The sequence below is a fragment of the Lates calcarifer genome, linkage group LG12 (genome assembly GCF_001640805.2).
Source record: "Lates calcarifer isolate ASB-BC8 linkage group LG12, TLL_Latcal_v3, whole genome shotgun sequence".
Taxonomy (NCBI): Eukaryota; Metazoa; Chordata; class Actinopteri; family Centropomidae; genus Lates; species Lates calcarifer.
Window position 1 is genome coordinate 10291930 of NC_066844.1, and position 17665 is coordinate 10309594.

Sequence of the window (17665 nt, forward strand, 5' to 3'; positions counted from 1 at the left end):
AAACAAATTCTTGCTGAAATGTATTTATTTGACAATTGTGAGAGAACTATATATCTATTTTGGTTTGTAGGGCTTTGTAGAGTCAGAAATAACAATAAATAAAGACAGTATCACAGTTACACAAAAATCTCTTCCTACAGTACAAAAAATAAACACAGTCACAGTTACAAAAGGTGTCATTATCTGCTGGGGTCAAAATAAGGCCCACAATTAAAGGCACATATGTCTGGAGACATTCACTGTCTAAATGTGCTTTTTAATACTTTCATTATGTTACTGCACCTTGTAGAGATTACATTTGTGCAAATTACACATTTAAAACAGCAGACAACAAGAGAAATTAAATGCAACCAAATTTGAATGCCATTTCACACATTCAGAGACAGTGACCAACATCCACTGGATCACTGTTTACAGTAATTAGCCTTCATTAGGCAGCATCTTTCATCTTGTAATGGAGGGTCCTCTCCTACTTGTATCCCCTGTGTGCACAGAAGTTCCTCAGCTTGATGTTCTATCTGTAAAATAAGCTCTCATTTACATTACTCTTACGGTGCTTCTTTCTTTCAAAGCAGTATTTGCAGTGTCTGTAATACGGCCTTCAGAGAAAGAAACATCTCAAAAACAAACAGTACTTTTCCAGGCTCCCTAAGTTCAAATGGAGTCCATGGATGAGTGACATCCCAGCCTCATCTAAAGTTGAGGTAGGCTGGTATGGAATAGTTGAAGAGCAGAAAGTCCATACGATAGAGGTTGTATAGTTTCTTCTGGTAAAAGGGGCTGATGTTGTGGAAGAACTGGGCTGCCATGTCTCCTGTAGTCCTGGTACTCTTGGATGAGGCAGGGAAGCTGACCTGGTCCTCCACCCCGGCCAGCTGCAACACGTAGCGGGAGTCCTGCTCCAGTGTCTCATATTTCCCTACAACATCGTAGTGGATGAGGCAGGGGTGACACAGTGAGTGCACCCGCTCCCAGTGTTCATTAAAGGGCTCCTCTCGCTGAGTGGCCGGGTCCACGAGGTAATACACAAACTCCTCAAAGGAGACATCATTTCCTCTCTCCAGGGCCTCTGGCTGTGGGTCCGGCCTGTGCCGTCGCACTATCTTTGTGCCATATCGTTTATGAAAAGCTGTGTTGTAGCTTCTCGTGAATTTGTTGCGATAAGCAGACACCAGCCGCTCGAAGGGCTCACGTACGAAGACGAACTTCAGGTAGGAGCGCAGGCGCTGGTTAATCTGGGTGGTGGAGTACTCTGACAGGGTACGGAGATTTCCTGGGATGTGGGCTTCATTGGCAGGGATAGCCAGGGGATCTGTTTGGGAGCCGGCGACGCCTGTCAGAACCATGAGCACCCGCTTCCAGTTGGTGCAGGCCACTTTGGGCACGTAGCAGTACAGCAAGCCATGCTGGTCATCCACGATGACGTGCTTCAGGTCTTCGGGGATGAGAACTCTACGTTTGCGGGTGTAGGAGCGACAGGCTTCCTCTAACAGCTCCCTTCGGCCCTGATGGATTGCCTGTACTGCTGATTCAGTCTGCAAGGAGCAGGAAAAGAAGAGTTAAACAGGAGGGTCTACTTATCTTGTATGTGCACAGTTTTGAGTGCAAACATCTCAAATGTGTAAATGAGTTTTTTTTTTCTTTTATACAAATTGAAAGCGTTTGGGACTGTTGGTGTAACAAAGAAATACATTTTACATCATCAGAAAATAATAAATGCAATCAGCACTTCACAATCAAATAGTTTAAATATTTTGGCAAAATTATTGGCATGCTTAAATTGGTCTGGATGTCTGTATACCCATGTCTTGTGTAATTGGATTTCATTTTAGCAATGTTGTCTTGTTACCAGATCTGAGCAGTAAATTTGGTGGATACAATAGTATGATAGGATTGTAACTGACAGAAGCAATGGCCATAATGCCGAAAATAAGACAGAAACTACAATTATACTCTCACCTAAAGTTCGCCAACTGGGGCAGATACCCTGTGCATTTTGCAAATATCAAAGACGCTCTACTGTAAGTTCTCTGAGTGTGAGAAAATATATTTTCAGATACTTCTCCTCTGGAGGTCTTAATCACAGCCCATCCCCCTGCCATCTGCATACAGCACTAATAAAATCATGGGTCAGCCAGTTCAGCTTGGCCTCCTCATGGCACAAACGCCTTATTTACTTCTTTCACTTAATCAGCCTGGCTCACCACTGCAGTGGTCGGAGCCCTGAGACTGAGTTTGACTCAGTGCCTGACACTATGTGTGGCTCTCTTGTGTTTACTGGCAGACACTGGAACATCAAGGATACACCAGAGTGGCCAAAGAGCGTAGAGCCAACACTCGCCCCTCTCTCTGCAGAAATATGCCTAGTTTATGTATACAACACCTCCGAACTTTAATCCCTTCATGGTAGTCATATGCATGAGTTTGTAAAGTTTTCTGAGGATATTAAAATAGCTACCGGGATGCAGAACATGTCATTCAAAGAGAAATCTTATTAAGTTTGTTGGGTAAATATGCACACATGTCAAATGTTGCAAAAGGTTGTGCTTATGTATTTAAGATGAGAATGACTAAGTAACCAAATTCATAAATCCCAGTTAACACCAAACCAGTGGCAATATAATGTAATCAGTGTAAGATCCTTTGAGAGCAGTATTAAGTGTGATAGTAAACTGAAGAACACTCAAATTAGAAAGGTGTAATAGACCACAAAGTTGATGGCTTTAGTCAATTGAACAATTTGTGTTGAAGAAGCTATTTGCTTTTCAAGTCACTTTTTAACCCTGTACTATCTTCCTTGCTTCAGAAATGTTTAAAGCTGCACAATATCAATATCTTTATATTAACAAAGAATAAAATGACTGCGAGAAATGTGAAAGTGGTCACTTGTGTTGACAAAACTGCAGGGAATTTCCACCCGACTCCGCAATTGCCCTCAGTTCATAAAGTTAATAAAACCATTGTCCATTACCTGCTCAACACTTTACAGTGGAAGGACAAAGTTAGCGGCTAGCTGGTAAACACAGCAGCTAAGAGCCAGACATTTTCCTTTTTTTGACCAACAGTCAAGCTAAAAGGAGAGTGAATATTTGGACGTCCATCAACCAGACATGACTCCAAAAAAAAAAAAAGGCTAATATTGTTTCCTGTTAACTGGATGTGTAAAAAGCTAGGGATATTTAAGAGGCCAATCACTATCCAGGTTTCTTCATCATATTGTTATACAGTTCATCAGTCAAATCAAAACTGGATTAAATCAGTAATATAACATCTAAAGTAGTCAATCAAGCTGGATTTATTTTGTCTGTCTGCAAGCCATCATCTGGATCCTCTGCATTCATCTTAGTCTTTCACCTGATTACCTGCTACACATCACCAACATGCATGAGTAGAAGGACACAAAAGCATTCATATGCTGTGTTTACAAATATAAATAAATAAATCTATCTCGCATTAATCCCATTCACTCCCCGTTTCCATCCTGAGGGCTAAACTGTCTCCTTCTGTTGGGGAAGCATTTAAGTGGAATGGAACAAAGAAAATATCACAAGCAATTAAAAGTAAATTGTGTCTGCTGGAGCTGGTTTGTTTTCTGGCATGTTCACCTTCCTTCTCCTCACAAGGAGATTTAACTGGAAACAGCTGTTTCAGAGCTGTTTTTACAGCATTGTGCCTCACATAGGACTCTAATATTCACATGGATAAATATCAGAAAAGCTGTATGGATTCATGTAGAGAGAAGTGACTGTATAAAGCCTTGCCCAGGGGTGCTTATCAGAGAAAATCCCCTTTAATTGGCAAAATCACAGAAGCATTGTTATAAACTTCCCCTCAACAGTCATATTGTGCAGACAGGCTACTTTTTTTAAAGACATGTTGACTTGTCTGTGTATTCAGTATCAAATGTGATTTTGTTCCAAAACACAGAGAAAGTGAAATTTATATTTAAATACCCAATGATGCAGTGACCCTACTTTTGTTATGAGAAATGCAGATTCAGATAAAAACAATAAACTGGGATGATAAATTTAGTGGAAGAGAAACTCATGACCACCTTGAAAATACAATGGTACATGAGCTCAGATCTCTGTGTGATAAGCTCCAAACACATCTTGCGCTATCCACTGACAGAAGCAGGGTGAACCTGGTTAATATTGTAAATAAATAATCCCATAATTTACTGCATTTCCTTACAGGTAAGAGTAATGCTTACCTCCACAAAGGACAGCTGACAGCCACTTATGTCAGATCTTGACACTCTTCACTACTCTACAAACTGGGATTTCTTTTTATGTTTATATGCAACAATTATTTGTTGCAATCTAGTAACCCTATTTCTGTCTGTTGATTTTTTTTCAAGTCTGGAACCTATTTCTCAGTCCTTGACAGAAGAGTGTATCAAATATTTAGGATGACAGTATAGACAGACAGATGCACAATATTAATGTTTTCAGTTGAGCCAAAAAAGGTCAAACGCTTCTTCCATCAAATGCAGCTCCAAAGTTACGGAGTTCTTAATTGTCTGCAGTCTGACACTGCCTGTACAAACCAATGAATCCTCCTCAATAAATGTCACTTGTGTAATTCAACAAAGATGGCTGACTTTTTTTTCTGCTGGATAAAACAACATCAAAGCAGCTGTATGACATGAAAAATATCACAAGGATCAAGACATCACAGATCAGGAGTGATTTGTGTATCAGTCCTTTAGTTACTCATAGCAGGAGTTACTTCTTCTTAAGGTTCAACTGAGATGTGCTTAAGAAGGCCAGTTATAAAACAGATGGATTTAATAGGATTGGATTTAATGTGCTGATAGCTGAAATTCATGTATTTATTATTACTCCATACTTCTGCTTACTCCGGTACACAGGTTCAAACATGGGGGCTGAACATATCATAAACATACCTTTTTGGGGTCAGTTGCGTGATAGATAAAACAATACTAAGGGCCAGACCATTTTTTGCACCTGAAAAAAGACGTGACACATTTGTCCCAGTCACATGTGCTGTAGCAATGCAAATTCAGTGGAAACAATCCTCAAGGCTAACTTTACCCAGATTCCACTTAGTACTATCTAACCAGCTTTTATTGGTCTAAACTCATTTCTAAAAATAGACTCTATAAATCACTTGTTAAATAGGAGGATGGCAGGCTTTTTAACAGTAAGAATTGCCAGACTAACAGCAACAATGTATTTATTTGGTCCAGAGGGCCACTTCAGCCATGAGTAACGGTGGTCATCATGCTGCTAGATGTGCCCTGGACATCCTGATTATTTCTGTCTCCAACCAACCTGAGCTGTATTTGTACTAAAGCAAGAAACCAGAGCACTCAGAAGACCCCACAGGAACACAGTGAAAAGGACAGGGTCCAGATAGATTTAAACCAGAACCCCCCTGCTGTAAAATGAGGAGACTCTCATCAAGGTAAAAACTCATCAGAAAGAGAATTAAGAGAATAAATAACAGGACACATTAACTCAACACTGTAACTTGACATGTGCTCACTGTGATAGTCAATAACTGTGTAATTTGTTCTCAGATAACAATAAAGAAACTGTTTCCATTTGTTCCAATTTTTCCCCAGTCATCAGCCTTGAAGCCACATGAGTCATATGAGTTGATCACACTGTAGAAATGTTTGGTCTCCAACAGACAGTGGAATGTTATGGACTTATTCTAAGATATGGAATTATTCTAAGATACAGACACACAGTGTCCACCACATTAAAAAGGTTATTTACGTCATTAAATACAAAGTAACTAGGTCACCTTTGAGAGCAGGTTACATTAGGTTTCATGGCAGTGGCTTGTCAGCCCTCCTGTAATCTAGGCAAAAGATATCATATTTGGTCCTCATCATTTATCTCATTATTGGTATGGCACAATGATATGCTATTGGAGCTACCAATCACATCACTGCTGACACCAACTGCAGCCATCAACACAACCACTGGCCACAAATCATCATTAAGCAAAATCTTATGCTTTTGTAGAAAACTGTGACCGTAAAAGACTCACATTACTACATTATTTCATTAAACATTTGGCCAAGCTTGCTTGTGGTTAATACTGTCTGCCAATTATTGTTCTGGCCTTTTCATGCACTGTCCTAACATAGCAGTCTGTACTGCTAGGAACATACAAGGAATCAGGATCACAAATTGTCCATCAATCACCTTTGCTTGTTTGACTGCTTGTCTGAATGTATCAACCAGAGCTCAAATTGAGTTTGCAATCAAAAATATGTGCATATTTTACCCCAAAATTCACAAGTGAGCACGAATAAACTCTTAAAAATAATTATTTTACATTTTTTGAAAGTCAAGGCTTGGCCTAAAAAAGGAGAGACATTTTGTAGTAAAGTTATGGAATTGTGCTTAGAGAGGACTGACCTGGTCACCATCATAAAGTGCCTGCAGAGGACTTCTCCTCGACTTCTGTCCGCTGCTTCTTTCACCATCCGGCTCTGAAGCTGAGGACAGACAAACAATCAACGGTAAGAGATACTTATAATTTTGTACTAAATAAGGAAGCACAAACTGGCTCCATTGACCATCATACAGTAAATATAGCTTTTGAGTAGAAAAAACAGAATTGTTCTCAGCAAGTCTTCTTAAAGTGAACGTAATAAGCATATGGATGAACAGTAGAGGTGTGAGATATGCTACTTCATTGCACTGTAAATACAGGTCATGTATGGCAGATTTAAAATACCTGAATAAAAACAAATCCAAAAACAAAAAAGTGAAATACAATATACAATGTATTTTCTTTTTATGTATACATTTATCGTGTCATAATTTCATGGAAGACATGTTTTAAGGACAATTATTTAGCTTTTGTTTTTAACATTTAAGTCTTCTCCAGCAGTTGTCCTTTTAACAAATGTTTTTCATTTAACTATAACACATTAAATGTAATCTATCTTAGCCAAGGCTGGAATCCAGCTGCCATGAATCAATACTGACCACAGCCTTTGGTTTCTGTGAAGGACTGTTTTTTTTTGTTTTTTTTAATCCACCTGTCATAGATGTTAGGTGGTGTACTGTTTTTTAACACTAGAAAAGGACAGATGTACAGTTGAAACACCAAGAATACAAAATGTTGAGTGGGAACTGTAATGTAACTTTTATGGGTTTTTTACTGCCACAGTCCCAGTGCTCATGTAATGGTAGACAAATAGGTTCTGGCAGTCCAGAACATATGATTGTCTATATTTACAAAGTTGCTGACTCCAGACTCTGTGGGTTGAAGAGCAGCAGAAAGAGGAGCCAGAGGACATAGATAAGCTCTGGGTATACTCAGAGGCATTGCTGGGTACAAGCTGGGATATATTGTTTGCAGTCTGAGTTTTCACTCCAGCATCAGATTACACAGCTTCAGAGGATCAGTACACAGTTTCACTACCTGAACCTAGAATTTAATTTGGGCAAACACAGTGAGCCCGTGGGATCTTAGAGGCTATGTGGCACTGCAGCTTTGTATCGAATGCGGTGGAACATTTATTCCATCTTAAACCTTCTAAAATTTGCTTCAGCCTCCTGGCTGTGACGGAGGACTTATTACTTCTACTTCTTGCTTTTTTAAAATATTTTGTAAGTGCCCTCTTACATATTTTGCAGTTGGAGCTGTCATCCTAACTGGAGATAAGCACAGGTCACACATTAACAGTCAACATAAAATATAAGTCTTTCAAATATTACCTAGACACAGGAGCTCAGGAGTTTGTTTGATTTTTAGAATGATTCCTTGTCCTTCCACACATTATAATATGCGCCTGACAGCCACAGGTGTGTGACGTCAAAATAAACACACACAGGACACTCATTGTTCAGAGACAGGCTTCCAGGGAATCTGTACCACGTGTTGTAGCCTTGTGGATACAGCTGTTAAATGTGAAATTTCTACAGTGCTACATATGTAAAATATGTATGTTCTGGTGTCTATTCTTCTATTTGTTTTACTGTTGTATGCCCCAGTTTTGTGCATGTTATTCCTTTAAATGAGAAAAAGATAAAATAAACTAATCTCTGCCGTTATTAATTATTCTAAACACATTAAGGCTTGTCTACAGTCACCAACTTTCTGTATTTGTCTGAAGATTCAAAGATCAACAAAAGAGAAGATGGAAAATGAATAATCTAAAAAAAAAAGAAAACTGACTATTGTCTTCGTTTCTTTTCATTAAAGCCATATTTTTCAAAATGATGAAATATGAGATAACCCAATGAAAACAAGACACTTATTCAGGAAATTGCCTGACTCTCCTCCAGGTCTATTTCTGCCACTTTAATCAATATGACTTATATTCCTGAAATATGTACTCTTCTTCGCATGGCAGTGCACCTTCAGTCAGTAAAAATTAATATAACCTTGCTATGCTCAGCAGCTGGGTTCATAGGTCAATGTGTGGCTCTTGACAGACAGGCATATATACCTGTCATGACACCCACTTCAGTATTTGGGTTTGCATTAAATCATTAGCTTAAAGAAAAATTTATAGAAAGTTAAAATGCACAATGATGCAGTAACACAAAGCAGAAACTATGGAGGACTAACAGGCTGGCAGTGCATTTGCTACAATATTCATAAGACAGGAAGACTCAAATAAGTGACCATGTTTCTGTGTGCGCGTGCCTTTTTCATCACTATGGTGTGATCAGGCCAGTCATGGGTGCCAAGCAGCTTACGGGCTGTAAAACCTACTGACACACTCATGGTGGGGACAGCCAACAAGAGTTTCCTGAGACAGAGTTTCTCACAAAGGTTTTCATCTTCACAAGCTCTCATTCATTCTCCCTCAAGGAAACCTAAATGCATTTACACCTTTTCAATAACTGTCTCTGTCTTTTCGCACTTGGCTTTTTGAGGACACAAGAGCAGGAAATGACTAACTTAAAATGACACCAACAAGTCTCACACCAGAAAATAGTGAAATTAATTCACACATCTACCCACAATATTTGACTCTAAAAGCTTGCCTCTAATGTGACTCTACGAACAAAGTTAGTGGCTGCTGTAGCTTGCAAGGTAACTGGTAACATGCTATCCGGCCTGGCTAGTACTAGTCTGTTATGATTGCTCCATGGACTTCTCTTGATTTTCTCTCCACAGTTGTATTTACTTTCCACTGGCATTTTGTTCACCACTGTACACAATTTCATTTAAGAAAAAAGTAACTTAAAATAAAGCTCTCAGAGCTAGTGAGCTAGGTAGTGGTAAGATGGCGAACTTATTAGCTTGGCTTGGTTGCTAATTCGGACAACATCCACAGTTTATTGAAAAGGTGTATTTCTACAAATCATTCTTCTTTTGTGGACATGTTTACTCCAACAGTGGACTTTGGTTATAATGAACTTTGGTGAACTGTGCGCACAAACAGATCATTTCATAGTAATTATAACCAATTCTCATAGAACATGCATAATCCTCTGGCTTAGCACATTCACCTCTGCCAAGAAGCCAAATTATTCCATATTCCTGGAATGAACAGAGAATCAGAGATGCTGCTGAATGCAGCTGCCAAAGAGGGGTTTTGTCCTCTGCCTTGAGTTACCAAGGTGAGGAGAGCTACAGTACACTGATTTATTTGACATGTTTTCTAAAGACATTACCACTTCCTTATGGAAACTACCCACGAATCAGGAACACATTTCCAACAGGACCACTCCCAAAGCCATCTTTCCCCCCCATTTTAAATGAAACACCAGTCAGCAGAGGTAACGTCTGAAATAATTTAGGAACTGACAAATACCTGGCAGACTGTGAGTGTTTCAGCAACAAGCTGAGATCGCACACTGAAAGAGTTCATTGTGTGTCATCACTTCACTGCTAATGCGGCATCACTCAGCAAGTGAGGAAATTTACAATCTCCATTTTTCATGAGGAATTTAATAAAGAACCACATGAAAATATCACAGAATTCATTTATTAAATTGTTTAAGTTGAATGAACAGTTGAATATTAGGGGAAGCAGAAAATTGGATAGTGTACACTGTGAAGAATTTGGACAAAAAAATTAAGCCTATATTTTTGCCACTTGGAGAAGAAATGTAGTGTCCCTACAAATTGCAACAAAGACACACACAACTTGTAAAGCTATGGAGTCAAACCATGTGCTATTCTAAGCAAACACTGCCTCAGCTGTTCACCCAAATTCCACCACTGGGGAGATTCACCAATCCACACCTAAGGACTATTCAAAGGCAGGAGAAGTCCTGTTGGTTTAACCCTGTCTAGACCCAAAACTCTGCAGCATTCCTCCCTGCTCTTAGGCCTTAGGAAATGCAAAATATAGAAAGGCTGATGTGTGTTCCTCTCGTCCAGGCCATAAACGGAGCTCTGTGTTTAGGTCCCACTGGGAAAACTGGGGCCCCCTCCCCGCCTCCTTGGCCTCTCCTGCCAAAGAGCAGCTTTACTGAGAGACACACTGTACAAGGGAAAACCTAATCCTTTAAGGCCACAAATGTGTGTCTAAAGGGTGTTAGTGCAAAAGCAGAGGCATGTGGGTGGTGTGGTGTCTGTTTATTGAGAAGAATGTGTGCAGATGTGAGATAGGAGTCTTTGTGATCTCGTTCAGAGACAAAAGGGCTTCAATGGTCTGATGTGCATTTGTGGGATGACACATTAGCTGGCTCACTGAAATGTTAGTTGGATAATTTTGGTATCCAGTTGCATCTTCCGGCACGCCTGCAAAATTAAATAGCTGTAAATATAAATATCTCTCTGCAAAGGGTGACAATTAAAAATACACAAAGAAATCAACAACACAGCATCAAGTGCAGCTGTTGGATAAGCGGATGTCCCAAGTTGTGTCCTCTGCTTCTCTGGATCCTCTCCAATGTCAAAATCATTAACTGGAAAGTTGATTGCCTGCCACACTCTGGTGCAAGTTGCTTCAAAATCTACACTGAATTATAATCTGAATAAAAACAAGTCTAAGAGACTACAGCCAGGCTAGGAGCTCTGTGAGGCTGTACATAAGCACAGTGGTGCTTTAAATAAACGCTAATGTCAGCATACTAACATGCTCACAATGACAAGGCTAACATTAAGTTTATCACGATTACCTATTCTGCTGAATGGTGAAGGACAGGACAAGTCCAGTATTCCAAGAATTAGTCCAAGATGGTTACCTTCACTGCTAGCCTTATAGCAACATTGTTTAAATTCCTGTAATTAGCTGTTATTGTGTGTTAAGCATTGGAAGCATTTCATTAACAGGTGAAACCAGACAGAAACAGTGTACAGCTCCATTGAAATTGCATTAGCATTGATACTGAATCTTATCTTCATGTAACTGACAAGCAATGATGGTTCTGCAGCTATTTTGCCAGCAGTCAGTTGAGCCTTCTGCAGTTCTTTTCACCAAGTGGGAGATATCATCACTGTCAGAAATTGCTGATATCTCCAACTCGTAATAACAACTACATTATGACGTTAACTGTTTCTTCAACTTGGCAAAATGTAAAAAAATTCTGAATGATATGTTATGAATGCAAAAATAGTGTGTCAGCATGCTAAAATTTGCTAACTAACACTACACACAGAGTGCAGCTGAGGCTGTAAATGTCATTAGTTTTGCAGGTGTTTGTCATATACTAGTGCTAGACAAACTGAAATTCTGACCTGATGGTGGCGCTAGATGAAAAAGGGTCCACAAAGGTGTTACGATTGTTTTGAGTTTCATGGCATTTTGGGAGTTTTTACTCTGAGACAAAAATGTCAAGGGATCACCTAAATCATTAGAAGACACATGCTGTGTGATCAGGATACATAAATGTAGAAACCAATTTCATACCGTTATAAAAAGAGCATGAATGCAACACCGAAGAAGACATCATAAAGTCCTACGGAGAGAGTCCAAGTCATCAAGGTTGAGTCTTAGCACTGACAGTTAGTGATGGTACGCACGTAAATCCACATGTAGACTGGACAACACCTGCACCTGTCCTTGCACAAATTGAATGATGTTACAATATTAACATAGCTCTTAATATCTTAAGCCAAACTATTATGGCCTATTACACTAAAAATCCAAGTCGTAAGTGCTCAGATCCAAGTCAAGTCTGAAAATCATCACAATTATTACTGTTCATCAGTGTGCCAACAGCCATTAGTGTGGCTAAAAACTGTTTTCCTCCAATATTAGTGACACATAGACTTCAGAAAAACTATTAAATTCTGCAGAGTTATTGAGCAATATCAACAGTAAAAGAGCAATCCTGCAGATCAAATTACTTGAAGACAACTGTTGTGGGGGCAGATGGTCTTAATGAAATTGAAGAAAAAAAAAAAAACACACACACATGCTCCAGAGTACTTGCTGAATAATCAATTCTGTGTCACAACTCTGTGTCATGAATATGCAGCTGGTTGGAGGAGAACAGGTTGCAACATCAGGCTCCCACCTCCCACTGACTTGTCATCAGATAGCCTCAGATGGCTGAGGATCTGACAGCCGATAGGAGGTTGAACTGATTTCAACTGGCAACTGTGTAGGATTTCATATGATTAGGTCACACATTGTTCCTTTATGAGTGTTTTGTTCTGTCTGGAGTTGGATAATGTCACTACCGCAAGTCTTCACGAAAATTTTAGGGGCAGGCACTGACCAGCTGATTAGCTGGTGAGCTGATTCTTTGCACCCTAAAGACTTCCACTGCCATCCCCAGATTCTATTCAAAGAAGCCCCGCAGCAAATTTGTTTAGTGCACCGCAGGTGTTCCAATGAAGATGAAGTGCTGAACAATTATTTTTTATGACGCTCATGGCCTCCAGTCAAGCCCAGACAAGGCAGGTATGAGATGGGGATACCTCTGCAGTACAGGGATAATTGTGGCTGGCCCCAGGCCCAGACAACAGTCCCAGGTTCTGCTTGTAATTCAGTAGTCAGGACTACCTACCTGATAACCATCAACTTACATCTGTATCTGTAGATTTTACTGGCAACATATAAATCAGTACTCCTGGGTTTTATTTCCAGAGCGATGTACAGGAGATCCTGACAACAGAACATACCACATTCCAGACCAGTGATGCACCACACAGCCTTCTGCCCTCTTCAGTTCTTGTGTCTTTGTAATCTTTATGGAGAAACCGCAGTTGCCCTTGTAGTAAAGAAGCCACACATTGAACACAATGCATCTTCTGGAACAGACTCAAAAATTCCTGACAAAAATCTGACCAGGGGCTGATACAATTCAAGATTTTTAAAAGCCAGACTTCATGTAACAAGGTAGATGGAAACAACTAGTTTTCTGTAAAACTACTTTTTTTCATTTTCTGTGTCTGTGACAGTGCAGTGTACTCGAAACGTACAGTAAACCCACTGTCTAATTATCCTAAATTTAAAATAGTGCTGTATGTGCAAAACACTACCACTGAAAAACAAGACAATTTTAACTGTGTAACTCTGACTTGGCAGTGCATTCCTTTGTTATGTGGCTGCTCTCTTGCAGCTTTATATAGTCTTTGAACAAACAATATGACCTTTACCCCAGATGGAGCAGGAGAGGGAAGGTGTAGGTGTTCGAAGTGTAAATAGGACAGACTGGCTGCAAATCTGAAACCAATTTAAAATCTTTTAAAGCTGACAGTCAGGTTTAATGCCTGAAACATGAGATGCATTCAGTGTACACTAAAGCTGCATGACACTGAAACTCCAGAGGTTACCTCTCAACAAATGATCAGGCTTGCTATCTTGCTAACTGATAGTTGGCTGAATAGTAGTTAGCAAACCCTATGGTAGCCATTGCTCAATCTACAAGTAGTGTATATTAGATTTTTTTCCATTGTAGGATCTTAAGATTCAATTGTATTCCCTTGCAGACGCACACATGGACTGCTGCAGACATCAGGGATGCACGGTTGTTCTAACCATATTCTTTCTAGTCCACTTGGAGGATGCATGCACAGTTGGTGTGCAGACCTTACGTGGGTGTGTCCATGTGCACACAACAAATTGGTACGCAGATGTCTGCACAAAGTCTAACATACACCCTTCGAAAGATGAAATTTACATCACACGAACCCTTTCAAAAAGTGGTACTAAATCAAGTTCCAGGTATTTGCTCAAAGTATTTGCTCATAGTTGACCATGATTAGTCAAGGAGCTGTCACTCGTGACTGGTCGAACAGATGTGCTGTCACTTCTCAACGTACAACAAAAACAACAACATAGCAGTAACCACCATTCCACTTCTGTGTGTACGTTGACAAGGACTTTTTAAACTTTTTAGAATGAAGAACAATGGAGAGTGCATTTTGAACAGTCATGTAAAATGACAGTGTCCATCCTGCTGTGGGCTTTTCAATGATGTACATCCAATCCTTCTTAAAATGGTTTGGCTAGTGTATGAGAGACCTTTTTCACAGCAGGAAAAACCCAGGTGTGACTAATGACATTAATGATGGCTCTGTTGAAGTGTCTACTTAAGTTTCCCCATTAAGCAATGATACCAGTGTACCATTGTGTACAACATCATGGTCATCAAACTGGCACACCTGAATGCAATGCAGCCACTGTTAATGTCTTACACATGTGTTTTTCCTGCTATTACATGTCAAAATGTCTGCTATGAAAAAAGCCACTACAGTAAACTACAGTAAACAGCCAAATATTGACCCAGCTTCCATCAGTCTGCCATGTATCAAACATGGCAGACTGATGGATAGTGTACAACCATCCAAGGGAATTAAGGTTTTGTCTTTAACCTTGAATGCTTCCAATAGCCCCTAAATTTTCACTTTAGTAGCCTAACAGTACATTTCAATCAAATACTTCTCACAAGTATGCCAGTATGGAATCCTCCTGCTGGTTTTTCATAGATTCCAAATAAGGTTGGACAGTCTTTGCCCCATGTCACCAATCGCACACATCCAGAACTGACTGACCTCTCTCTTAAAAATCCCCCTCACAGTAGGGGCTATATATGCTTTTTTGGCCCATGATGTAGCTGGACATGTCTGAATGAGGCCATTGTATGTGGCAGAGAGGGACCTGAAAGAGGTGGAAACCGATCTCAGTGTGGGCCAACACCACTACCAGCCAGCTGCAACCTCTCCCAGCCTTCCTCCACGTAGCAGAGGAAACACTAATCAGTTTGGTAATGAAATTGTTCCTCAACTAAGACTTGTGGCTCTCGGGGAAAATACAGACACAGGGTGGGAGCGGAGAGGGACGAACATAATGGTAGGGAGGGAGGACGCACTTTAATGACTGAGTATGAAAATAATCAGTAAGACCGACAGAAATCCCTGGATTGTTCTGTGAATGACTTCATCACTCCTACAACTTTTTTCCATTCAAGCACTTAGTGATAGCTGTTGGATTATCACTGTGCCTAACATTATTCACAGTGTGACATGAATGGGTTTGATTATGAAGACACGTGGACTTAACATGAGAAAACCTTATATAAACAGAATGGAACCAGCTGCTCTGCTGCAATGTATACAAGACAGACATTACATCTGTGTGTGATTTCAGTGTATTCTATTACTGTTGCAGAGAAATATATTACCCCCAATGAGTCTTTCATTTTTAGATTCTATGAGATTTTTAAAATGTTTTTACATTTTACAACTTCTGCTGGGATATGTAGCGTCCTTGTGTATGTTTCAAAATTCTGAAACAGATGTGGTAAATATATCTTCATTTTTTCAATGTTTTTTGTTGTCGATAAATGGGAAATATTTAAACGTAAAGCTTCTATTTATTGACAGAGGGGCAGGAATAAAATGATGGAATGAATTGCAATATTTGACTTTTTATGTAGTTTACTCAATTACTTGTAATTTAAGGTTTTAAGAACAGTAAAAGGAGAATATTCTATTTATTAAGTATAGGTGCAACTGAGAAGATTTTTTTTTTTCAATCTGCTCACCTGGCTTCAGACTGCTGTTAAAGTAGAAGATGACCATGATGAAACAACCCAGAACCAAGGCAAAAACCATCCGAATGACTTTGGGCTTCCTCATCCTGAGTCTTTGGAAACGACCAAGAAGCCGAACCGAATCCTGCCGGGGTTCATGCGAAGAGGAGGCTGTTTTTTTCTTTTTTCTTTTTTTTTTTTTTTTGTTCTGACGGCGGTGTCTTAGGCTACTTTATCACCGATAAGAGAATCGATCCGGCTCGCTGACCTTTGTTGCTCCTTATTTTCCTGTACATCCTTGCATGTCCAGTCTGGAAGTCGCCGCAACGGAGAAGAAGAGGAGAGCAAAACGAGCCGGGCTGCAGACCCCGCTGCTCTGTCGTGTGGCCGATACCGCAGCGCTGCTGTGGGCTGGTGCAGAGAAAGTGGAGCAGGCTGTGTGACTGACCGTGTCCGAACACAGGCCGATGCTCTGTTTGTTTAAGGGGGGATTTATACGCCCGAGCAGCGAGCGTTCGGTTGACTCTTTAACCCCTTTCTCCCCAAACACAGCTTTGCAGCGCCTCAACAAGCTATGGTCGAGCTAGAGTGCATTTTTTTTTTTTTTTTCCCGGTAAAACCTTTCAAAATAAAATTCCCCACACAGAGGTTTCAGGTAATAACAGACTTCCACTACTGCCAGCCCAAATAAGTGGGTAGAATCTGTAAGAACAAACCTGTAACCTTGGGCCAACACATACAGTATAGACAAACTCACACTCATATTCACACCACCAATTAACCTAACACACTTGTCTGTGTCTTGGACTGTGGGAGGAAGCCAGGCTACTCAGAGAGAACCCACGCAGGCACAGGGAGAACATGCAAACTCCACTTGGAAAAGCCCAGGGCAAACAGGGGTTCAAATTCGGGACCTTCTTGCCTTCAGGTGATTATTCTCTTGTGAAAATAGAAAAAAATTCACAAAATCCCTTGTACTGAGACTTTTCCCCCCCTCTTCTTAAAAAGGATGTTAAACAGCATTTCACAAGTCTCTACAAGTAGTACAAAAACTGAAAATATTATGTCACTTATGTTTATCATTTAAGTTTCCTTCAACTTAACTGTCAGAAGCTGTGAATGGGAAGCCAACTTTAACATTGTCTAGATCAGCTTGTATAGAGTACATTTAAAAACTGGAACAGTAATAATGAACTAAAGTTTACACTGTGGTACAGTGTACAAAGGACAAAGGACCTGCATGCTTCTTCTAAACTGGCGATGGATGGTCATGAACATGCAGGCATGCATGTATAGTGTTCTGTATGATAACATGGCTGAGGAGGTTTTTCTGCACAGAATTGGGACACCAGGACAATTTCATGCTTTTAATTTGAAGCCAAAATGAAAACATACCCTCTGTTATTCAAAGTATCTCTGATTGTCTTTACACAGCAAATAACCACCTTGTTCCAAAATATGACAATCTGAGGGTTTGGTCTGTTTTCATCTTCTCCAAAGTTACTTCATCATTCATGATTCATGATTTATTTCTCATCCTCCGACTGGATTGGCTGGATTCTCCAGTGAAGTGCGAAAGTGTCATCTCCACCCTCAACTGGAACACAAATAACAGAAATGACAAAGGTCAGGTCACTATAAATTCATGAGCAGATAACAGAACAATATCCTGATGTAAATACCACAGGGATATTAGAATTATCAGCATGTTCATTAGAGTGTTATGCTCATTAAAACACTATTAAAGTAACTAACTTAAATTGTCTTGTTGAATGGTAAACCTT

The 17665-nt window shown here is 39.9% G+C and overlaps 1 protein-coding gene across 1 annotated transcript; it reads right to left on the minus strand.

Annotated features, from left to right (window-relative positions):
- Positions 1-7: 7 nt before the first annotated feature.
- On the minus strand, positions 8-16498 carry LOC108877502 (carbohydrate sulfotransferase 11). Its single transcript, XM_018667577.2, has 3 exons — positions 15894-16498; positions 6399-6478; positions 8-1535 (listed from the first exon to the last, which is right to left on the minus strand). Exons 1-3 carry the CDS (start codon positions 15985-15987, stop codon positions 690-692), a joined length of 1020 nt encoding a protein of 339 aa, XP_018523093.1. The 5' UTR covers positions 15988-16498; the 3' UTR covers positions 8-689.
- Between the last annotated feature and the right edge of the window lie 1167 nt (positions 16499-17665).